The 24,448-nt window shown below is 43.0% G+C and overlaps 2 protein-coding genes across 5 annotated transcripts in view; both read right to left on the reverse strand.

The window, feature by feature from the left end:
* On the reverse strand, positions 1-6,869 carry LOC117415519 (sushi domain-containing protein 6-like). Of its 3 annotated transcripts, none has more exons than XM_034026005.3 (5): positions 6,743-6,869; positions 2,708-2,857; positions 2,204-2,404; positions 1,438-1,594; positions 1-1,167 (listed from the first exon to the last, which is right to left on the reverse strand). In XM_034026005.3, exons 2-5 carry the CDS (start codon positions 2,826-2,828, stop codon positions 846-848), a joined length of 801 nt encoding a protein of 266 aa, XP_033881896.2. In that variant the 5' UTR covers positions 2,829-2,857; positions 6,743-6,869; the 3' UTR covers positions 1-845. The 3 variants fall into 3 exon arrangements, with proteins under 3 accessions (XP_033881896.2, XP_033881895.2, XP_058882610.1); XM_034026004.3 differs by lacking the exon at positions 6,743-6,869 and adding an exon at positions 4,052-6,255; XM_059026627.1 differs by lacking the exon at positions 6,743-6,869 and having other exon boundaries at positions 1-1,164; positions 2,708-6,255.
* LOC117415503 (serine/threonine-protein kinase PAK 4-like) overlaps positions 6,395-24,448 on the reverse strand; it is a 26,561-nt gene continuing 8,507 nt past the window's right edge. The window contains exons 1-9 of one of the 2 annotated variants that reach the window (XM_034025983.3): positions 20,940-21,232; positions 17,507-17,730; positions 15,080-15,709; positions 14,187-14,720; positions 13,839-13,972; positions 12,715-12,841; positions 12,135-12,260; positions 10,913-11,047; positions 6,395-10,129 (exon numbers count right to left, since the gene is read on the reverse strand). In XM_034025983.3, coding sequence (XP_033881874.2) covers positions 9,977-10,129; positions 10,913-11,047; positions 12,135-12,260; positions 12,715-12,841; positions 13,839-13,972; positions 14,187-14,720; positions 15,080-15,709; positions 17,507-17,725 — 2,058 coding nt within the window. In that variant the 5' untranslated portion in view covers positions 17,726-17,730; positions 20,940-21,232 and the 3' untranslated portion in view covers positions 6,395-9,976. Of the gene's footprint in view, positions 10,130-10,912; positions 11,048-12,134; positions 12,261-12,714; positions 12,842-13,838; positions 13,973-14,186; positions 14,721-15,079; positions 15,710-17,506; positions 17,731-20,939; positions 21,233-24,448 lie in introns of those variants that run through there. The other variant, XM_034025982.3, reaches the window with a different exon arrangement.

The following is a 24,448-nucleotide window of genomic DNA, read 5'->3' on the forward strand; positions in this document are numbered from 1 at the left end:
TAAAAATAATATTTTACTATATACAAAATGAGTTCTCTTGCAATTATTAAATATATTTTAATATGAATATATATATATATATATATATATATATACAAAATGTTATACATTTATTGCATTATCTAATTGTTATTTACACATTTTAAAAAAAGGAAAAAGGATATCAGTGGTGTAGGTAGTAATCCTTCTTTAAGGACTTGAATTTTGTGTTTTACAATGCAGGCTGCCACACAAGCCAGTGTCTTCATGAGCGATATCCCTCATAAAGGGACAGCATGGTAAAGCACAGGTTTGAATTGTAAAGAAGCGAGGTATGGTGAAGCATATTAAACACGGCAAAGCAGGGTATACTGCGGGGGAAACATTTCTGGGGTTCGTTTGTTTAAACGTACACAGGTGTGGCCCCCAGGGCCTGTTAAACTCCAGCCACAGAAACCAAAAAAAAGAGGGGTTCTCAAGTGAAAGCACCGTGGCTTCAGTTTTGAGGGGTCCTTTTCCACCTGAGGTGTGACAGACATACAGGGTGTAACGTCTCTCAATTTCTCCCAAGGAAACCAGCGATTTCCTGACAGACAGTAATCCTTCGGGCCGCGGTCCAGCAAAGCGATGTATTATAAATAGAAATAGGAGATTTAAAACCCACCTCCTCATTGGACACTAATGCGCTAACTTTTCCACCAATCAGGGTGGAGAGATCGCGTTCTGCCAGATTGAACTGGGTTTGATCTCAGTTCTGCTGCTGTTAGAAATAAACCAGTCTGGTTTCAGACCGCTTTTGATTCGGTCCCAGTTGCAAGTGGAAACACAGAAAAAAAAAGTGTTTCTATAAACTGCGTTCTAAAACTCTAAACATCCTTTCCGATCGCCGTGGAAACCCGGAACGTCTGCGAGAATTCCGCCCTCCTCTGCTCATTCCGGCTGCTGTGCGATTGGACCTCTTCGTAAGGAGGGGGAAGGGTTTCCACGCAGCAATTGGATAAGCCGCCCAACAAGCTATCCGGCGGCTGGTGGGCGGGATCCAGTCGTCCCTCGACGCACAGGAGCTGGGTGGGTCCCCGTGTGGGCGGGGCTAGGTTGCCCTGGTTTCCGTACACAGCCTCCTCATAGGAGGGCAGGAGGACCGGGGGGCTGTCAATCATCAAGCCCAGTTGGTCTGAAAGTCGTCTGCTGTAAGAGAGAGTTTGGAATTGATCACATGATCCAACCACACTCCGAGGCAAATGCAAGGCAGGGATGGAAATAAGACTCCTATTCCACAGCAGTGTCACTCATTCCAGGTTTTACTACCAGCTTGATCAGCCCCAGTGTGTCTAGGTAACAAGTTCAGGGTGTGTCTGATAAAACTCATTGTGAAACCAGGAATGGATCAACAGGGCACAGCACAGGGAAGCAGAAACTATTACAATTATTGTTAAGGGAGCGTGGGTATGGCTGTACCTGTCACAGTGGCAGACTCGCACCCGTGGTTTGACCAGTATGCAGGCCGTGGTGGTCAGCAGGAAGACGGACACTGCCACGGCCGTCGTGGCAACGGCGGGAAGAGGGCTGGACTCCTGGTCAGTAGTGTCCGAATCGCCCGATCCCGGGTTAGACTCTGTAACACAAGGGGAGGTTAGAAATACTGGGAGCATTGTGAGGATACACAGGGGAGCAGGGCAGAGCACAGGGGAGCAGGGTACAGCACAGGGGAGCAGGGTACAGCACAGTGGAGCAGGGTACAGCACAGGGGAGCAGGGTACAGCACACAGGGGGAGCAGGGCGCAGCACACAGGGGAGCAGGGCACAGCACACGGGAGTGGAGTACAGCACAGGGGAGTGGAGTACAGCACAGAGGAGCAGGGTACAGCATAGGGGAGCAGGGTGCAGAGCACAGGGGAGCAGGGCGCAGCACACAGGGGAGCAGTTTGAGTTTAATAAGAGAGACACCTGAGCTTGTTACCTATACACACACTGGTGCTAATCAAGCTAATTGTAAAACATGGAATGAGTGACACTGCTGTGCAACAGGAGTCTTCTTGACGTTCCTGGGATCCAAATATCCATTTGACTTTATGTACCTTGAACAGAAACCCATTTGCCTCTTTGCAGAATTATACAGTATTGTTATTAGTAGTAGTAGTATTATATACAGAACGTGTATTCCACAGTATAAGCTCTTGTGTGTACTCCACGGTAATACGTGGCACAGGAAGGGATGACTCACCCAGGTCGGGCGCGCAGTAGGGTGGACCTGTGGGGCTCCACTTGCCATGGCGACAGTGGGCAGTCCTGGCGGCGCCGTGCAGAGAGTACCCCGGCTCGCAGAAATACTCAATGACCCGTTTCGGGGCGAAGCCGCGGCAGGGAGACGGAGCGCAGCGGAAACCTCCGTGCTCCGGGACGAGCGGGTGAGAGCAGGGCTGACCTGCGGAGAGGAGAGGAAAGATCCGATCAGAGGCATTGTCAGGATAAGAAACTCACACTAGCCCTGCTGCTGCTGCTGCACCCAGTCCTGGTCACACTTGAAGAAGCCTCACCTACGTATGTAGGTTTAATAGGGTTTGCTCAATATTCTGGCTACTGAATCATTTAAACATTATACTTCGTGTATGGTAGTTTGGAAGCACAGAGCATGCCAACACACACAGGCACAGGGATAGCTTTTCACTGGGGAGTCTTATTTCCATCCCTGTAGTACTGTAGTGTAGCCCCAGGTTTCCATGGTTACCTGCAGTCGAGTTGGCTTCAGCCCCCATTGCGTCATCACACAAGAGAAGCAGCACAATCGACCCACAGCACAGCAGGGATCCGAGGCAGCCGGTCACTGACGTCATCGGGTGGGCAGGCATGATCCGACGAACCCAGCAGTGGGTTCACACTGCAGACACACGAGATCGGTAAAGACGTAAGAAGATTGTTACAGCCACTGTTCAATCAATCAATCAATCAAGCAATCAATCAATCGAAACAGGTACCGTGGTAGAAATAGCCAAGTAGACGGATGTTATTTAGGTTTGAATGTTTGAAAGCGGCACACCGATTCAAATGGTCGATGATTTGTCCTTGGAATGGATCGGCGACTGTAGCCTGTTAGACCCATTCTCCTAGGAGTTGTGTTTTTCACAATACAAATAAAAAACTAAATGTTTAATGAAAACATGAACATAATATTAAGAAGAAGAAAAAAAACAAACATATTGGCATATAGCATGGTTTTAAAAAGTTCTCATACCGGCATGCGTTTTTGCGCACTGTCTTTTTGCGCACTGTCTTTTGGGATTTCTCCCTGTGCAAACTATCCGTTATAAATGTGGAACCTGTTGCAACACCAGATTAATACAACACCCACAAGCAACGCACCAGGTAGCAGGTTCTGACAGAGTTGCAAGTTTCGGTGCTTACAAATCATTTTCTGACTTGCATAGCTCCACGGAGTCTAGCTGTAAAAATAGCACACAGGCAGCGTTACACTATGCTGTAGAAAAAAAATAATAATAATAATACATGGATCGATACCTTACCTCGTGTAATAATACATTGTATCACACGGACCAGAATAACTAACATTGGTGCGTTAATAATAATAATAATAATAATAATAATAATAATAATAATAATAATAATAATAATAATAATAATAATAATGTTATACTAATGATCGCATACAGAACCACGCATTATCGCCGGGCGTAATTTATTGAACTAATTTGAAATAACTCTTTTTTAAACGGGACGGGACATGTGTTAGTTAAAACGATTCAAGAGAATATTTCAAAACCAGTTGATAAAGCACTTCCAAGTAATTGAAATGAAAAAGACATCAAAGCCTCCGACAATAAGCTGTATGGCAGCCCTGAATAGAAATGCAATGAACAGTGTGGACGACAAGTGAATACAGTTACATATTTAAAACGTAATCGACTTTTTTTTTTTTTTTTTTTTTTTTTTTAAATACGCCTCTGAATTTTTATTTACAGTTCACTTTTACACTCAACAGAAACACCATAAACACAAACACACACACGCACATAGGCAGATCAGTCAACGGTATACAAGCATTTACTAAACTTACCAAAAAACCCAGGAGAAATAATTTAATAGTTCAAAATTCTTCGGTAAGGTGCTACAGATAAGTTCAGATCGTTGTACAGTACCAGTCGTCGCAAGAATCAACCAACCTACCTCTCTCTCTCTCTCGTTATGAGTAAATCATCTTATTAATAGCATTACAGTATAACCTATTCCTGTGCATTTGTGAGATTTGCCGTCATATCCTGTTGCCCTCGAGACAATCCAGAAATAAAAATCTTCATAAGGCAATCGGGGACGAGAGATAGAAGGGTGTTTTTTTTTTTTTTTTTAAATTAAGTTTCAACGTTTGAAACTCCGCCCTACATACTGAGAATTAGGGGAATTCGCAGTTCAAAGCTCAGCCAGTTCGTGCAAGTCCAGCCATATTACAATACAAATACATGGTTAACTTCTAAATGTTCTGGAGTTATTGTAAAGAACAGCTAGGTAAGTTGAAGCATATGAAATGTTTATACTGTGTTGATAAGACTGGAAGAGACCTTTTTTTTTAATCCGTCCCCATATGAGGTCACCATACATGAAAGGGTTCAAACAAACCGGTTGGAGAACAGCGAAGGTAATTAACCCTTTCCACACCACGATGGCACCGAGCTGGCTTCTGTCTTCGATCTGACTGGGTGTTCGTGGATCCAATTCTTCTGATTGTAAGATTTCCGACCACCCCTCTCTATTATTATTATTATTAGTCATTTAGCAGACATTTTTATCCAAAGCGACGTAGAGACTATGGGGGTGAGCTATGCATCACTAACAACTGCTGCTGCAGAGTCACTTCCGATAGGACCCCGTTTGTTTTACGTGTCATCTGAAGGACGGAGCACAAGCAGGTGAAGTGACTTGCTCAGGGTCACACGCACGCACACAGTGAGTCAATGGATGAGTCTGGATTGAACCTCCTGGTATCGCACTGATAAAGGATGTGGTCGGGTTTGTATCCGAAGTTCTGCAAAAGATCGAAGCACCACTTCAAGCGTGCGTAACAAAGACGAGCTTGCAAGGAGGTTTGACAAATTCGGCAAGCGACAGTGTTTTTTTTTTTTTTTGCATCATTAATTTCTGGTTTCACGGATCCTGATTAGCTCAAAGGTTGCATGTATATAGTACAAGATTAGTGCGAATCGGGGTCATTGGAACCAGCAGAAAGTGAAGAGATCAACTTGGACCAGACGGTGCTGAAATTAGGTCAGGCTTTGAGACTTTTTTTTTTTGCTGGTGGTGGTTTTTCAAAATCGAGGCAAAACAGGAAACCGCTTTTTCAGCTAGTTAATAAACCGAGATCTATGATCGAAGCTAATAAACATTAAAATAAAAAAGAAAACTTCTACCCGCCCACAAGCAGCTTCCTTTTCTCAAACCACGAAAACCTGGCCTGCGAGACTAGAATATAAAAATAAACCGGGTGTGAGTCGCTGCCACGGGCTTCCAGTAAACTTGACCAGCACATGCGTGCGAGCTTCGGAATTAACACTTTCATGTATTAGCGACACACGGGGATGGATACAAAAAAATTAAAATTAAAATCTCTTCTAGTCTATATGCAGGCGCAAATGCACGATAACCTCTTGTCAGCATGCCATTTGGAATTAAACTGGTTTCACGAGATCGTATGTGTTGGTTATGTGTGTGCGTGCGTGCGTGCAAGTCTTGTCTGCCTAAAGTCAATGGACATTTGACTGAAGTCCAGCACCAAGTTATGTGACTTTTGCTTTCTTAGTTTACCATCAATAATAATACAGTAAAACCCTTGCTTACATAGTGGAGAAAGTAAAATACAAATGAATACAACCCTTGAATGAGGTTATATCTAGACTGTACTTTTGCTGTGTTCACATACAGTATAGTCATACCGTACTGCAAAATCCGCCACAATATTCCGGTCCCAAGCAATGCCGGATTAGACACGCTTTACTGTGCAAACACGACACTCGCAGAAAGACAAACAGACATTTTTCAACGAGGCATATACAAATCACATCGGAACCAAAGTTTACTTTAAAAACACTGTATTTGTAAAAACTATTTAAAATCTGCAAAAAACAAAACAAAAACAAAACAAAACATAGCTCAGCATTCTTTCTAAAACCAGGAGTAAATTTCAATATTTCAGGGAAAACAAGAAAACCCCAAAACGTTCACATATCAACCAACCAACCAATCAATCAATCAAGCAATCAATTAATCAATCAATTAATTAATCAATCGATCATTCGTGTCACTGCACTCAGAATAAGATCATCAAAACAATACTGTTGGAATTGTAAGCGATTAAAAAAAAAATCACCCATTATTTACATTTGTATATATATATATATATATATATATATTTTAAATCAGCCTTGAAGCGTGACACGTCAGTAGTGACCTCAGACCTAATAAAACTGCGCTCCTCTTAAAGTTGCATTGGAATCACAGCATTCCTAAGAGCCATACATTGCCAAGAATATATTTTACTAACAAAAAAAAAATGCTGTAGTGTTAAAAAAAAGACGTTTTCAATTCAGAAACACTAAAGAAACCGAATAAATTCAACAGGTTTAGCCCAGAAGTCTTTTTCAATGCCTTCAATGGACGACATAAGGTTTAGTTTCACAAATTTGTGTAACTGGGCGATTCAAAACCAGCACACCCCCACCCCTCTTACTGGTACCATGATAAGACACTTGACAATTACCTAGTTGGGGTGAGGGAGTCCACATCACCCAGTGAGAGAAGTACAGCTATGGATTTGCATCACCCTGTAGAATGAAACCTGCTGAATAATGTTACGTGAACATATTGAATTACATAGCGCTTTGTTCCCCCATATAGTTAATGTAAAAAAAAAAAAAAAAGAAGAATCGTTCAAGATCCAAAAAAAAAACCAAAAAAAAAAAAACACAACACACAACGAAAAATACTGCCTTCGAAGTCGTGGAATCCTTATGTTATAAAATAATGTATTACAAATGAGGCTGAAGTTAATTAGTTTAGGTTGCAATTCTATCGCAAGGGTTTCTGGTGAATTTAGCTTTGCTCTTTTGGGTTATGGTGTTGCAAGAACCCCTCAATGCAATGTAAAAAAGAAATGCCTATCTATCTATCTATCTATCTATCTATCTAGATATATATATCATCAATGAGAAAGCATGCAGGGGTTTGGTAAGGCACATCCGATTGTCTATATATTTGATTGGACACGACAGAACCACAGTCTGGGATTTCCTAAGACAGTTTTATTAAAGAAAGGGGCAGGGATGGAAACAAGACTCCCGTTGCACAGCAGTGTGATCCATTCCTGTTTAGACTATGAGTTTAATATTAAAGACACACCTGAGCTTGTTACCTGCACACACAGTGGGGCTGATCAAGATGGTAGCAGTAAAACCTGGAATGGATCACACTGCTGTGCAATAGGATCACTAAAAACTTCTGGGACTCCAAATACTAAAACAAGGTTCACACAGACAGGCTGAACGAAGCGAACTCGGCAGCTACAGGAAGGGGGGGGGGGCTCGTTTCAGTGGGGAGGGGCAGTCCGCGAGAGGAACTTCTTTGGCTCTCTTGATTCAGGCTCACTAAAGGAAAGGAGGACAAAAACTCAGATCGTACCTAACACAGTCACCCTGAACTGGACCCCCCCCCCCCCCCCCTTGTGCTCTTGAGGGTAAAGTACCAATTGAATGAACCTGGTGTCACTGTGGGTCTAACGGGGAGCAAGCCTCCTCTGTAAAATATACGTAGGGCTTCCGGTTTTAGGTTTTTATTTTCCATCTCTCTCCCTCCCTTTAAACCTTAGTTAATAGTTGTTAAGCCTTAACTGAATACCAGATTGTTTAAATTAGAGACGCACTACTATAAACTAACGCAGTGGAAATTAATAAGATGAATTCGGCGATGAGAGGCAGAACGAAATGCAGGTCCAAATAGAATCAGGTCAGATCAAGGCACGTCGATTGTGAACTCAATCAAGATATGAGGGTAAAAAGAAACAACTTCCTTTGGTAATTAGTGTTTGATTAAGAAAGCGAATCAGCTCAAAATGTTTAAAAGGGACATCACGTGATCAAAAATAAAACCCCCAAACAAGAAGCCCTAAATAGAGGCGACTGGGAGAAGCAGGGATGGGAATAAGGCTCCTGTTGCACAGCAGTGTCACTCATTCCAGGTTTTACTACCAGCTTGGTCAGCGCCACTGTGTCTAGGTAACAAGCTCAGGTGTGTCTGATAAAACTCAGTGAAACCAGGAATGGATCACACTGCTGTGCAACGGGAGTCTTATTTCATAACCGTCTAGGAAAAAGGGGCACACCCAGAGCGACTTTAGTGACAGTTTCTCTAAAGGAAACTGGTACTGACACTGGTGAAGGATCATTATTTCTATTAAAAACTAACGTGTCTCTGTAAGAAAAGAAAATGCATTCAAACTAGCTCACCCCGTCATGCGTTTCACGCAAAAACACGTGCAGCACCTACCTCTAAAACAAACAGTGCTTGCTAGATAAGAAAAAAAACAACAACACAGATTTATATATATAGATATATATATATATAAAACCCCACATAAACACAATTCCAGTGTTGATCTTCCTTAGTGTTCTTTCCTTAACACAACAAAACTATTCCTAAAATATAAATGTACTTATGATGGGTGTGTGTGTGTGTGTGTGTGTGTGTGTGTGTATACACTGCTGTGCAAAAGTCTGAGACATTTTTGCATGTTTCCACTCTTGGCATTTTTCATGTCTCAATCGCACATTGTTTGTTTACCTGACCTTGCTGCGCCTTACATCAACTTAAATGATTTTAATGGCCTTTCTATTGATATATATATAAAGAAACCTTTTTTTTTTTTTTGGATGCTTCTTGCTCCCCCCTCTAGGGGGCGCCCCCCCCCATTGAGAACCACTGGGTAAATGTGATGGACTCCACCCCAACACCTCCCACCAGCTGCCCATGCACAGTTCACCGTGATTTGCTGTGATCACAAGTTCTTGAAGACCCCGATGAACGCGAACCAAAGACCTCTAAAACGACAGGTCTGGCCTCCCCCCCCCCCCCCCACCCAAACCAAGCTGCATCAACAACAGACAAAGCTGCACAACAGCACAAAACACCCGCAGAGGCCCGGAGACGCTACAACATCGCTACGCCCTGTAACTCCTGAATGTGTCCAAGACTTTTGCACAGCAGTGTCTATATAGAAAATCTTTGAAAATCGTGGTCTTACTTTTGCAGTCAGTAGTATATATATATATATATTTTTAATTTTATTTCAGTGGCTTTGTCCCTCTGTATAAAAAGACAGTAGTACAGAAAAATCCCTCAAGAGATATATGCAGCTGTCCTTACGATAAAAAGTACTGTCATTTTTAATAACCGAGAGAGTTCTGTAGGTTTCCCAGACAGTCGCAGTAAAAACGACCACCAATCCTCCCTTTGTCGAGGATCTTCCAGCTTTATGGACGTGTCCGAAACGTGTACGTTAAAGTAAGGCTTCCTTTTTCCTTGCGATTGCTTCAGTGGGGATCCTAGGCATGACAAAGACCCACGCTGGATCACCACGGACCTCTCCAATGTAGCGCTTGGGTTTTACATTTCTTCAAGCCCATGTATTATGGGATAGACAGAAGGAAGGACAGCAGTCTGTGTGGGCTGGTCAGCACAAAATTTAAAAAAAAAAAAAAAAAAAGTGGAAAAACAAAATATGAAAGGAATGAAAAATCTCTAGGAAAAAGCCAGAGAATAGTGGTAGCTGAAACTGCTTAGAGATCCAGTCTATCTGAGCTACCTGAATTCCTATTTGTATCTCTTATCCCACCCCCTCCCAAAGTCGTTTTGGCACCTATCGTACGTGTGTCTGACAGTTTTGAGGCAGCCCCATCATCTCACAGAGAGGTCAGTGATGTCACGTCCAGCTCCGCCCCTCTCACCGGCGGTTCTGCCTCATTAGTGGCACGATACAGGAAGGCGGGCCCGACTTGGTCAGGAACGGGTGCTTCAGAAGCTCATCGGCTGTGGCTCTCTGGGCGGGGTCTCGAACCAGCAATTTGTCCAAGAAGCCTTTGAGCAAAGGAGAGACCTGCAACACATGACACACAGACACTCAGATAACTGCAACAAATCTGTGTGCCAGACTGCAGAGGAACTGCTAAACACTCTGCTGGACTTAGAAATGCTACAAGAACCTGGAATTCAGTACAAGACAACACATGTGCAGTCTGTGTGTTTGGAAGCTAATTTTATGTTAAATATGAAATGCCTTTTATATTAATGTACAGCTCTGGACAAAAGTTTTGCATCACCCTGTAGAATGAACTCATTTTGCTTCATAAAGCCGAATGAAACCTGCTGAATAATGTGACGTTAACATATTGAATATACACAGCACCACTTTGTTGTTTTTCCATATGCTTAAGGAAATATTTGACATTTCAAAACCTAACATGAAATACTGTACTACTATTATGGCTTCCGGTAGACTGTCAATATCATTTTGTAGTTTCTTTGATTACATGATGTTGAATAAAATATCTAAAATGATGTTCATATAGTTTTATTTTTATATATATATATATATATATATATATATATATATATATATATATATATATATATATATATATATATATATATTTTTTTTTTAAATGTCTCAATCCTAAAATTTTAGGTGAGAAACTTTTGGCCAAAGCTGTGTATTAAAATATCCCTTCTAATGACACAGACACAGAGACACACACACACACAGACAGAGACGCACACACACACACACAGAGACAGAGACACACACACACACACACACACACACAGACAGAGACGCACACACACACACACACACACACACGCGCACTGAATCTCTACCCACCTTGTGAAGGTTTTTCAGTTTGGGGGGAAGGTTGTCGCGGATCATCTTCATGGCTTTGAGGGGGGGCTCGTTGAAATAGGGGGGCTCCCCATCCACCATCTCGATTACCATCACCCCCAGGGACCAGATATCCACCTTCAGGGGGCAGCAAACACACACACACACACCAGGAGTGAACAGTGAACAGAGGGGCCAGGAGAAAGCAGAAGGCAGCGTTGATACAAGGGTACAGAAACACTACAGTGATCAGGACAATCACTCCCTACCCTATGGGAGGATTCATTGATTAATTGATTGATTGATTGACTTACCTGCGCACCACATTACTGGACTCTCAGCTGATGCACTATTGCATTGCTAATCCGTCATTGATATAACTTTCTGTAATTCTAACTGGCTGCATCCTAGTTCATATTGTATTATTATTATTTGCACTTGCTGTAAACTACACTGTGTTTAAATATTCATTTTGCATTGTAACCTTGTATTGCCCTGTAACACCTGTATCGTCGCCTTGGATAAAGGCGTCTGCCAAATGAATAAATAAATAATAATAAAAAAACGGGATTGATTGAAACGAGCAGGCAGGTGCAGGCGTTTGAACAATCAGGGCCCTGGGAAATCTGCTCCGAATGAACGGATTCTCATCACAGTGTGAGCAAGTCATACCCGTAGATGTCTCTGTGTTTACTAATAGGAGTTGTTAAATAAGCAGATTTATATAACATCAATCTGCAGGCTCCTGGTGATTTAAATAATGTACCTAAATGCGGGTAGTTCTGAAATCCCGGAGTGTCTAATCCTGTGTGTGTGTGGGGGTGTTTGTGTGTGTGTGCTGCTTCTATACAAAAGCTAAAACACGGAGAAAGTACGTCCGAGGAACGGTCTGACACCCCTGCTCTATAGAACGTGGTACCTGGGTGCAGAAGGATACAAGAGGCGATGCATAGGGCAGCAGTGTGGAGTAGTGGTTAGGGCTCTGGGCTCTTGACTGGAAGGTCGTGGGTTCAATCCCTGGTAGGGGACACTGCTGTTGTACCCTTGAGCAAGGTACTTTACCTAGATTGCTCCAGTAAAAACCCAACGGTATAAATGGGTAATTGTATGTAAAAATAATGTGATATCTTGTAACAATTGTAAGTCGCCCTGGATAAGGGCATCTGCTAAGAAATAAATAATAATAATAATTCTACACACAAGTAAAGGAAACAGAGTCACTCACCTCTGGCCCGTACGGCAGCCTGGATATGAGCTCTGGAGCCATCCAGTACGGGGTCCCGACCAAAGACTTCCTCCGCTGCACCTCTTTAGAGACCTGAGCGCAGAACCCAAAATCAGACAGCTTCACCTGGGGAGAGGACAGGGGACAGGAGAGAGGAGACATTAATAAAAACAGAGAGAGAGAGGGAGAGAGAGAGAGGGGGAGACAGAGAGAGACACACACAGAGAGAGAGACACAGAGAGAGACACACGCAGAGGGAGAGAGAGAGAGACAGAGACACACACACAGAGACAGAGAGAGAGAGAGACACACACACATCCGTTTCTACCATAGCTATCATCCGTTTCTACCATAGCTATCAATGCAAAAATCTGCCGAAACCGTGAGAAAGAAACGATGTGGATCGCCAGGTGACGTACCGAAGGACAGATGCTCTCCATACATCCTTCGATTCTGATAGAATTCCAACCCTACCTTGCATAGCTGCGGTCTTGCTCACCAGAGATTATAAAAAAAAAAAGCACTGCATTCACTTCTCGGCACTTCACACGGCCCCATGCGTTATACATCGCACTCTTACCCTGCCGTCGTGTGTGAGGAGGATGGAGTCGCTCTTGATGTCTCTGTGGATCACGCCCTGCGTGTGAAGGACAGACAGGCCCTTCAGGACAGACAGACACACCGTGGCGATCTGCTCCTCGTTCATCCTGGAAAGTCAAAGAACCGAAAAGAGTGTCAAACCAGAAGAGTCAGCTGACACTGGGCAGGGATGGGAATAAGACTCCCATTGCATAGCGGTTTGATCCATTCCTGAGATTACTAAGACACACCTGAGCTTGTGGCCTATACACACTGTGGCTGATCAAGCTGGTAGTAAAACCTGGACTGGGTGACACTGCTGTGCAATAGGAGTCTTATTGCCATCCCAGTAATCCTAATGGTTAACAACCAACTTCTTCACATTACTGCACACAAGAATAAAAACACTGAGATGGGGTTGGCATTAGAATAGGCACCATACAGCTGTGGGCAAAGGTTTTGCATCACCCTGTAGAATGAACACACTTCGCTTCATAAAGTGGAATGAAACCTGCTGAATAATGTGACGTGAACATATTGAATTACACATATTTAAATACACATTATATGTAAATAATGTATTTGTTTTAATTGTCTTAATCCTAAAATTCTAGGTGATGCAAACATTTTAGCCACAGCTGTAGGCTCTTTAAAAACTCAGATCACAAACTAAAGAATGCTTTTTCTTGTACAACAGCACCACCTGGCAGGGCTCAAATAGTACTGCTGTTCCCACTCCCACATAAAAGAATGCATCATGTCATGTCAGATTTGTGAATTTAAAAATGAAATCAAGATTAGTGGTGATCAGGATCTATGAAACCCGGAGTTAGAAACTCACGGTTTAGAAACTTAGAAGCTGCTGCTGCTGCACCCAGTCCTGGGGTTCAGAGCTCCCCTCAATGAAGTCTATTATTATTAATATTGAAATGATCAGGAGCCAGGAGTTTGAGCAGGGTTACAAACTCACACTAGCCCTGCTGCTGCTGCTGCTGCACCCAGTCCTGGGGTTCAGAGCTCCTCTCAATGAAGTCTATTGTTATTATTAAGGAGTCAGGAGTTTGCGCAGGGTGAGTGTGAGTTTCCTGCCCTCAGCACAGGATTGGCTGGGCTGGTTTTCCTCACCTGGTGTGCGTGACGATGTCAGTCAAGGCCCCGCCCTCCAGGAACTCCATGACGACCCAGAGCTCGTCTCCAACCAAGTAGCTGTTGTACATCTCAACCACATTCTCGTGGTGATAGTCCCTCATTATAACCACCTGAGACACAGGGACAGCACTACAGCATTACAACCACTCCATACACAAGGACAGCACTACAGCGTTACAACCACTCCATACACAGGGACAGCGCTACAGAGTTACAACCACTACATACAGAGGGACAGCGCTACAGAGTTACAGCCATCTGATACACAGGGACGAATGATAATACCTCCCCTCTTGCACTCCATACAAGGCGCAGCAGCTGTACCTCATTGAAGAGCAGCTCCCTCCTCTGCTGCTTGCGAAGGTCCATCTTCTTGACGGCCACCAGCTTGCCGTTGGTCTTGACCGTGGCGATGCACACGATCCCCGTGGAGCCCTCCCCGATCTTGATGTAGTGGTCCAGGTACGTCCGGGGGTCCCCTGGATCCACCACCATCTGGAGGGCCGCCCTGAACTGCTCATGAGAGACGCGCTGCGGCTCCTGACCGGGGGAGCGGGTGTGGGGAGGGGGCTGGGGCTGGGAAGGGGGGGCGCCTCCGCCACTGAATCTGGGGAGGTGTGGGTCTGAGGAGGAGGGGGAGGTGGTGGCGGTATTGGGAGTGGGGTGCGGACCCAGGCCAGGATGGGAGGAATGGTGGTAGGGTGGGGTCGCCCGCGGTTGCCCCTGGGGTATTTTGCCCCCGACGCTACCTGTTCCTGCTCCTCTGCTGCCTGTGCTGGGCTTGCTGTGGCCCCCGTGGTCCCTGGCGAGGCTGGAGGGCCCGTTGTGAGAAGGGGCTTCATGGGGTTTGCTGTTGGGCTGGTGTTTTTTTGGGAGGATTATAAAAAAATAAAATAAAAAAAACACATTACTAAGGAGCAGATTTGTTAAGGCTGGTTCATTCACAACCAGGGATTGAAATAAGACTCCTATTGCACAGCAGTGTCACCCAGTCCAGGTTTTACTACCAGCTTGATCAGCCCCCAGTGTGTCTAGGTAACAAGCTCAGCAGCTCACAGCAAAACCAGGAATGGATCACACTGCTGTGCAACGGGAGTCTTATTTCCATCTCTGTTTTGTAGTTAAAACATCCATTGCTAGATCACTCCACACTTAATACTTTTTAAAAATCTGCTTGAAACAAAACAAACAAAATCCAAACCTCAGCCCCTTCCTACCTGGGTGCCTGCGCCCCTCCCTGCGTCGGTCTCTGCTCGGGGGTACGTATTGAAGGGTCTGGCGGTCGGCTGTGCCGTCTTGATCTCCCCGTCAGTGCCGGGCAGGCTGGGGGCCCCGATATTGGGTCCGGAGAGCGGGCGCTTGTCCCGGGGGGACTGGGGGCTGGTGCTTGTGCCAGTGTAGCTAGACTTGGGCCTCCTCTCCTGGCCGGGGTCCCGCCTCACCACCCTGTCCTCTTCCCCTGGCTGGCTCTGGTGGCGATTCCCCCCCTCCCGGTCCTGCCTCCGGCTCGGTTCTATTCTGGAAGGGGGGGGCGGCGGTCTGTCCCGGTTGCGGCTGGGCTCCTGCCCTCTGGGCTGCTGCTGCGTCCTGGAAGGTTTCCTGTCTGGATCTTCCCTGCCTCCCTGTCCCGGTCTCTGCATCTCCCCTCCTCTCTCTCCAGGGGGTCTCGGTCTGGCTGCCTCCCCGTTTTCGAGCCCCCCTGCGGGGGCAGAGTCCCGGCGGGGCTGGGACGGGGGACTGACCCGACGGAGAGAGTTGGAGCGAGTCACAGACATGGTCTCGAATTCGTCCAGCAGCCATGTGAGAGACGCACCGTCCACTGAGATCTTACTGCCACGAACGATTGCCTGGAGAGAGAGAGAGACAGACAGAGAGACAGAGAAACAGATTAAAATGAGGTTAAATTAGTGCCGGGACAAACCTATACTCCAATACTGGAACTAAACGCTGCTGGAATTGTATTCAGAAATGAAATGTTCATGTAAGAGGGACAAGTATTAGACAAAATGTTTGATTTTGTAAGTGTTTTCAGTGTTGAGGAAATGCATTGAAGAAGTTTAAATGAAGCGTTACAACGACTGTAGTGTTACCCAATCCAGGTTTTACAACAAGCTTTATTAGCCCCAATGTGTCTAGATAACAAGCTCAGGTGTGTCTTATTATGAAACTCAGGAATGGATCACACTGCTATGCAACCAGAGAGTCTCGTTTCTATCCCTGACGTAACAGGATTTATAAAAAGACATTGTGCAAAAAAGGATGTCACTGCATAAATGAGGTTTGTAATAAACAATATAATCCCCCAGGCACCTAGGCTAAATATTTTTATACAATAAACCCAAAACACCCTGACTCTCTCTCCCTCTCATGCTAGACAGACCCTCCCAAAATCTGACAGCTCAAATTTTTTCCATAATGTTTAAATCATAGCTTGTGATCTTTTTTTAAAAAAAAACATGCCCATAACACTAATGGTCACACACACACACACACACACACGCTGGAATGTGCCCTGCCTCTTGGTACCAGCGTGCTCAAGTCTCTGAAAACTGATATCTTGCTGAAATCTAGGACGCTGGATCTGTTTTTCTTCCAGAAGTGGGTGCAGCAGCAGGGCGAATGTGTGTTTGCACCCCTTCTGTAGGTAACTCACAATGCAGTTTCAAACTGTGTTTCTTTTGGGGGTGGAAACCACACGGTATTAAAAAACACAGAAACACTCAGGTTTATTTTTTGCCCCTCGTTTTAAAAACAGCGGTTCCATGCCGTGTAATTTTCTATGGGAAGGGCGTCTCTTGGATTTTGCAGATACACAGCACAGCTCAGTGTATTCCAGGTTTGTGTTTAGAGTTTTGGTTTTACCCATGTATATTGCATCTGCTTAAGTTTGCAGTAAAACCTGAAGCGACTCAAACTGACGTGCAATGGGAGTCTTATTTCTCTCCCTGTCCTCAGTTTACTTACTTCCTGGTTTACAGACACAGTCAAGCTGTTCTCTCCCCTCTCCTGGAAAAACGCCATGTGAATATTAAAAAACACCCGATTCCAACAGCCCAGACAAAAATAAAAACATTTTTCAAACTGCTGGGGTGCGGGTTGGGGGTTTGGAAAGAAAAACTAAAATAGAGGCGGGATTATAAATCCCTCGCTTGTATGATCCCAGCTTGATCATAATAAGTCGTGTCTTACTGAAAGGGTGTGTATCGTTTACATTTTGTGACACAAAAACAAAACAGCTCATTGTAGTTCAGAGCTGTTCTTGAATGAAAGAGCAGTGTGTTTTACATACCCTCCCTGTCTCACTGACTTTTTAGTTTTTGAACAAAATGGTCCATCAGTATAGATAAAGACACACACAGGCTATTTTCTACCGTGCTATCTGAAGAAGGCGGATGCAGAAAACGCTGTAGCTAATTATTAAAACAGCAAGTTATCACTCAAGCAGTTTCTTTTCTTCATGTAGTATTTCTAGCAATGAGTGAATATCCTGTTGGATCCTGATTCTCATTGGATAGAGAGGTGTTCGCTATTCTCAAAACTCCATCTCATATATATATATATATATATATATATATATATGTCTTTAAGAACTCCCTGTTAAAACCCCGAAAAGCCCAGGTTCACCCCCCCCCCCCCCCCCTTACCTTGCGGGGCTCCACAGTGGTGATGCAGGAGGCGTCGATGAGCGGTTTGGGACGCTTGGCCGACTCCTCGATCAGGCTCTGCCATTGCCGCGGCAGCCCCACAAACTTCTGCTCGTTCTGGTCGAAGTCCGTGTGCACACGGTGCTCGAAGTTGGACGGCGCCGAGATCTGGATGCGAAGCTTCTTCTTCTTCGTGAACATGGCTGTGCGCGCGGACATCAGACCTGCAGGGGGGGGGGGGGGGGGGGGGGGGAAGCAGCCTGATCAACGCCCAGCAACCTCCCCGGACTGTCTCCATTCAACAGCCTTAAACTCCCAATACCAGGAACTGTGTTCGGACGGTTTCCCCAGCAGCCCAGGAGTCCCATCCCAGGCTTGATTTAGATTGACGTATATTATGGGGTGTTCTCAACATTAGTCTGTACAGTGAAAGAGAACGTACAGGCAACAGTGTGTCTATACAGCATATATGATACACACACACACACACATATGTATATTTGATTTCCTACAATAAATGTCTTCTAAACTGGAACAGGTCAAAGTCGCAGGGCTGCGTTATGTTTACGCAACATACGGGTCTGAATGCAAAGACTGTCGATTATTACCTGTCAGATACTCCATTCCGATACTGGTGGCCGACTGCGCCTCTCCTCTCTCTCTCTCTCTCTCTCTCTCTCTACCCTTTATAAAAGGTGTACCTTCGATTAAAAACCTTCTCCCAGGCACAGCCTTATACGGATTACTTAGGACAGAGCACCAGAAGTTTAAAAAAGAAAAAGAAATACAAGTCTCTTGCTCTACTCAAAAGAAAGGGCATCGCTGTTCGACAGACAGGTGTACTGTGAGTGCTGTAAGGCGATCACTCACCTGTGCACAGGTCTCTGCAGTAAAATAAGCAGCCAGCTGATCTGTACGACACTTGGGCGCTCTCTTAGTGTACATGGGAAGACAGGTATGCCCTCAGGGAGGGCGTTAAAGGTAATTTACTGTTATTTGTGGGTCATTAACTACACCTATTAGTACTATGCTGCTGATACAGCAGGACGGGCTTACAGCTATTATTATTTATTTTTTAGCTAACGCCCTTATCCAGGGAAACTTGCAATTGTTACAAGATATCACATTATTTTTACATACAATTACCCATTTATACAGTTGGGTTTTTACTGGAGCAATCTAGGTAAAGTACCTTGCTCAAGGGTACAGCAGCAGTGTCCCCCACCTGGGATTGAACCCACGACCCTCCGGTCAAGAGTCCAGAGCCCTAACCACTACTCCACACTGCTGCTATATTGACCCTGCATCATTCAGGAAAATAAATACACAGCTGCTTAATTTATATTATATATATATATATATATATATATATATATATATATATATATATATATATACACACACACACACACACACACACACACACACACACACACACACACACACACACACACACACACAGTATATGCTAAAAAAAAAACTAAAAAACTTACTTTTGTAGGAATACAACTTTTTAAAAGTTTGTTTTAGTACGATTTCAAAATGTTTCAAATAAAGTTTAGCTGGAAACAAGTTAGTGAGTCATTTTTTTTAAATGGAAATCGAACTTTAGTATTATAAATGCCTCCATACATCGTTCAAAAATATTAAACTTTAATTAAGTTTGTGTGGATCGCTGTTCTCCTCCACAGAGCTTAAGAAAAGCAGCGATCATCACAAACCCAATGATAACTTAGAAATGTACCCGTCGCTTTAAAAACTTGCCATGGTTTTGTATTTAATGCTGAAAGCATGTGCAATGTAATACGCTGTCGTGGTGCATGACAAATCGATTGGTGGATGTGTCGGTGTGTTTTTACACTGATGCAATCTCTCTTTTGAAGAAGTCCGGTATTAGCGTTGCACTTTTTCATTCACGTTGATAAAGGATGTTTTATTCTTAACTATTTTTGTAAAGCATTTTTAAGAAATATGATTTATGATGCATTACAGAAAACCACAGAATAATAATAATAATAATAATAATAATAATAATAATAATAATAATAATAATAATAATAATAATAATAATAACGACGATGATAAAACATCACTTAATAATCATGTGACGTATGATTTAAATAATTGCCAGAGTATAAGAAAGTAAACTCTTGTTTCAGGGTTTCCAGCTGCACAGAGCTTGATACAGAATCTATAAAACGCGCTGTCACTTACCTGCAAGATATTATTATTATTATTTATTTCTTAGCAGACGCCCTTGTCCAGGGGGGTTAAAATATCGCACGCTGCAGTGTACCGTACAATATTCAAACGGTGTGGAAAGTTTCTATCAATTCTCAAACGCTTCTTTTTGTCACAGATTTGATTAAACAATTATTTTTTTTTAAACTTCACACAACTTGCCTCCCTGCAGTGCCACCTTTCAATGACATGTTGGAACTTGTGCACACAAAAAAAACTTAATCTCCTTGCTCGTCCTTGCTTTATCAAAAAAAAAAAAAAAAAAAGTTATCTTGATGAATTCCGTGTGATTCGCGGTGTTCAGCAGCTTGTGGCATTCATAGAGCGGGATTAGTGCAATGATGGACATTACTAAAAGTTAAGATAGCATTATTTCTATATTATTATTATTTCTTTCTTAGCAGACGCCCTTATCCAGGGTGACTTAGAATTATTACAAGATATCACGTTACATACCCGTTTATACAGTTGGGTTTTTACTGGAGCAATCTAGGTAAAGTACCTTGCTCAAGGGTACAGCAGCAGTATCCTTCACCTGGGATTGAACCCACGACCCTCCGGTCAAAAGTCCAGAGCCCTAACCACTACTCCACACTGCTGTTTATACAAACATTAATAATAATAATAATAATAATAATAATAATAATAATAATAATAATAATAATAATAATAATAATAATAATAGACAAACTGAAAAAAAAAAGAATTTGGTCACAACAAAATTACAGCCGTTTCAAAAAAACAGTTAAAATAAAGATCTGTTTTAGGGAGGTGGGGGGTGAAATATATATATTTAAAAAAAAAAAACAGCTGTTTTGCTTTAGAGTTTTAGTAAATCACATACTTTAGGACGGAAATTAAAACAAAGTCTGCCAAAAAGAATGTGGGCATCGCTGCTGGCACGATCTGTTACAGACACGTTTTCAAAATGAACGCGGTTGAAAGCCAGTTTTCAAACACAGTACTATTATTATATAGTTTGGTTTGAAAGCTATTTTAAACAGAGGCGTGTTCTGTTTTCTACAGCTGAAGCACCAGCGTACGAAACTAGCTCGCGTTTTGTTCGGCTGTAGCTAGGCTGTGTTTGCTACTGAATTTGTATTACTGTACATAGATATTAAAAATCACCAAACCTATAAAGTGAAACTTTAACAAACACCCGTGTGAGAATGAATGATAATACACGACTTACCTTTAATACTTGTAAATTGTTCGTCTCGTTGTCATTTTCAGTAACACAGCGACGCATCCGATCCACTGTTTGCTTTGTTCATCTAGATTTGCATTTACGTAGATCTGTCCAGCGAGTACAATGTAATCGTTTGTTCAATTAATTGATACTTGAATTAAGTCGCTCTAAAACAATCATGCATGCACACACGCGTACACAAGTCAGTAAAAAAAAGTGCTCCAGAATTCTGCACTCAAATTCCAACAGTTTCGACAAATCAGTCCAGTTTCATGACGTCACCGTCGAGAGGAGAGAGAGAGAATAAAGAGAAAGCCACGCCCGCGAGTCGGGTTTCGAATGCCCCGCCCCCTCTGTTTCCACATTTAAAGGAACAGTGCACATCATAACGTGCCTGCCATGGATTACAAGCACAGTACTCCAATTAGCTTAGAATTTAATTATAATTTAATTACGCCCTGGATTGCACCAACCACTTTCATAGATTATCCAGGGTTCAGCACCTTCCATCACCCAGTGAACTGGCCGATACAAATCTGTAAAATGCAGGGTATAAGCTTGATCAAATCGACCCCTTGCAGTATAAAATTTGACCTTAACTTTTTCAATTGTAATCAAAATCAATTTAGGGCAATACAATGGAATGCTAAACATGTACCAAAATAACAATTTACTAATAAAAGGCTATTTATGAAAATCTATTGGCAGCAGCTTTTTCACAGCTTCTTATTACCAGTATAAATTTAGAGAAAGGGATAGGGGTAGTTGTATGAAGTTGGTTTTGTGCAGCTACTGGCAGCAGCATTAATTCCAGGACAAGGATCCTACTGGTGGCTGGGCAGGGATGGAAACAAGAATCCTATTGCATGGCAGTTTCACCCATTCCTGGTTTTACTAAGAGCTTGATTAGTCTCAGTGTATAGGTAACAAGCTCAGGGGTCTTATCAAACTCATAGTAAAACCAGGAGTGGATCAAACTTCTATGCAACGGGAGTCTTATTTCCACCCGGTGAGGTTGTTCTATTTCCTGAGACATCCTGAGATGTGTTGTAACTGGTTGGTGTTTAGACTTAAGTCACTTGTAACAGTTTCTGTGTGTCACAATCAGCAATTCAGCAGTGTGGAGTAGTGGTTAGGGCTCTGGACTCTTGACCGGAGGGTTGTGGGTTCAATCCCAGGTGGGTAACAGTGCTGTTGTACCCTTGAGCAAGGTACTTTACCTAGATTGCTCCAGTAAAAACCCAACTGTATAAATGGGTAATTGTATGTAAAAATAATGTGATATCTTGTAACAATTGTAAGTCGCCCTGGATAAGGGCGTCTGCTAAGAAATAAACAATAATAATAATAATAACAACTTACTGAATGCATTTCAGATCAGGAGCGTGCCCACTAAGATTTGCCATTCCTTCCCAAGATAGTCTTGCGAATGAAAACCATGCGCACAACGACACTCAGTTCCTTAAAGGAATTCCTTTCTGGACTAGTCAGGAAAGCAGGACCACAGCAACACGATTCTACACAGACTTATACACTACCTTAAGACTGAGTCCCATGATTTCCAAGTTTCAAAGTCTGGACTAAAAGGGTTCATCTACAAATCTGCATGCAAATTTGACACACAGATGGACGGATGGACGGACAGACAGACAGACCACCATATATTCCCCAGAAGCTGATATTTTGATAACTTATGCTAAATAATGCTCATACCACGTTTCATAAGAATGAGGTTCTCCAGATATATGGAAAAATCACAGAAGTACAGCTGCCTCCACTATATCCTTGTAGGGATTTCACCGCAAGTGGAGAGGATAATAAATCAGGCTTTATTTCTTTGTCCTGAATTTAGGTCAAGGACTATAGATCGATTCGCACAGTGCTAAAAAAAAAAAAATCACCACACAGACAGATGGCCTCAGAATTTTTACAAGACATCAGGAATTTCTAACTCTGGTTTCTGGTTTTAAGTCGTGTGCGATTTCATGCTTTAAAAAAAAAAAAAAAAAAAAAGAAAAAACGTTGGAATTATTGTATTGTTATTTACTGAGCATGGTCTCTCTTTGTATTAGTCATGCATGACTGAGATGCACCTGTGCTGAACCTGCGGGCACAAAGTGACTACTCGACACTACACTAAACTAAACTAAACCCGATACAGAATGGGGCTGGTTGCACACCATTTCTCTGCTCAGCTAAGTCAGATAGATAGATAGGATAGATGACAAGGAATAGGTTCCTTCCTCTTTTGATGTTGATGTGCAGGTCACAAATACAAGTTCAGTGGGTTAAATATTTCCTGGGAGTGACTGACTGACTGCATTTCCCAACCCCCCCCCCACCTCCCCCTCAAAGAGCACTGAGCAGACAGAACACTCAAAAGACCCCAAGGCTCCGGCCAATCAGGAAGCTGCATTCAAACAAAGCATTTTATTTTTTTTTAATCCAATCCAATGAAAGCAAGCAGAGTTCTACATAACTTTGGTGAAGCTGGAAGCTGAACTGTTAATATGCTCAGAGCTGTGCAGCACAGGTACTAACAGTTTTTCCGAGCACTGTGAAAACACTGGGTTTATTATTGTTCCACAAGAGTAACTCTTCCACTGGCTAACCAAGCCTTTAAAAAACATTTACCAATTAGCACAGCGGTACCTTATCGTTTTCCTGTTGATCATTTACTTATGCACAAAATACACACACACACAGAGTCCAGCAAACTGCAGCTTCACTGAGGGCCCTTCAAACCTGGTGCACAGGGAAAAACCCTTGATCGCTTAAGAAGGGACTTGTGTGTGAATGTTGTTGCATTGAATGAGGGTTAAAGGAATGTGTTTTAATTCGTTACACTTGAATTAAAACAGGAAATGAAAACTATACTGTCTTTTGGAGAGAGATCTAGAAACGTTTTAAAAACAAAATCTAAAAAAAAGTAAAACACTGGAACCGGGCAGATTTATTGCTCTCGTTACTTTTACTGTTCACTAGAAACGACCAGGAGCTTTACAGCATAGTCGCCGTGAGGGTTTGTGTACATTCTTCTGGTGGATAGTGCCCTTCATTTGTTTGGTTACTTTGTCTTGAAATTTCAAGGACTGGTTGCATTAAACACTTCAGCATTAAATTTAACACTTAAGGACGCATTTCCCTTAACAAGGGTGTTGACTTAAAACTGCCAAGATGCTTTAACACCCTTAAACCCAAGGAACACCGAAGGGGAACATTTTGGGGGAAATCTATCTGGCCGCAAGTCTTTAATCCTAAAACCAGGGCAAGTTGATTCGCAAAGAGAAGGCAGAATCAATTTGTTAGTTTGAGACTTCCGATTAACAATACACTGTTTTGTATTCACTGGTAGGCGTGCAATGCAGAACAAGGCTGACGTAACAAAAACTGGTTTTTAAAAAGGTGCCATTCACTTTAAAAATGCCATGCGATTTTGTATTTTGCATTAGGCCACAGCGTTTCGCAGTCAAATGATGCACTGAAGCACTCTGATTTACAGTTCTGTCTTG

Source organism: Acipenser ruthenus, chromosome 7, assembly GCF_902713425.1.
Source record: "Acipenser ruthenus chromosome 7, fAciRut3.2 maternal haplotype, whole genome shotgun sequence".
Taxonomy (NCBI): domain Eukaryota; kingdom Metazoa; phylum Chordata; class Actinopteri; order Acipenseriformes; family Acipenseridae; genus Acipenser; species Acipenser ruthenus.

What these genes read in the sequence shown, in the direction of transcription:
- LOC117415519 (XM_034026005.3), bottom strand. Translation starts at nt 2,828, where the DNA reads ATGCCTGCCCACCCGATGACGTCAGTGACCGGCTGCCTCGGATCCCTG. An exon ending in CTACTGCGCGCCCGACCTGG is followed by an intron (nt 1,595 to 2,203) that starts GTGAGTCATCCC and finishes CTTGTGTTACAG; the next exon opens with AGTCTAACCCGGGATCGGGC. An exon ending in CGAGTCTGCCACTGTGACAG is followed by an intron (nt 1,168 to 1,437) that starts GTACAGCCATAC and finishes TCTCTCTTACAG; the next exon opens with CAGACGACTTTCAGACCAAC.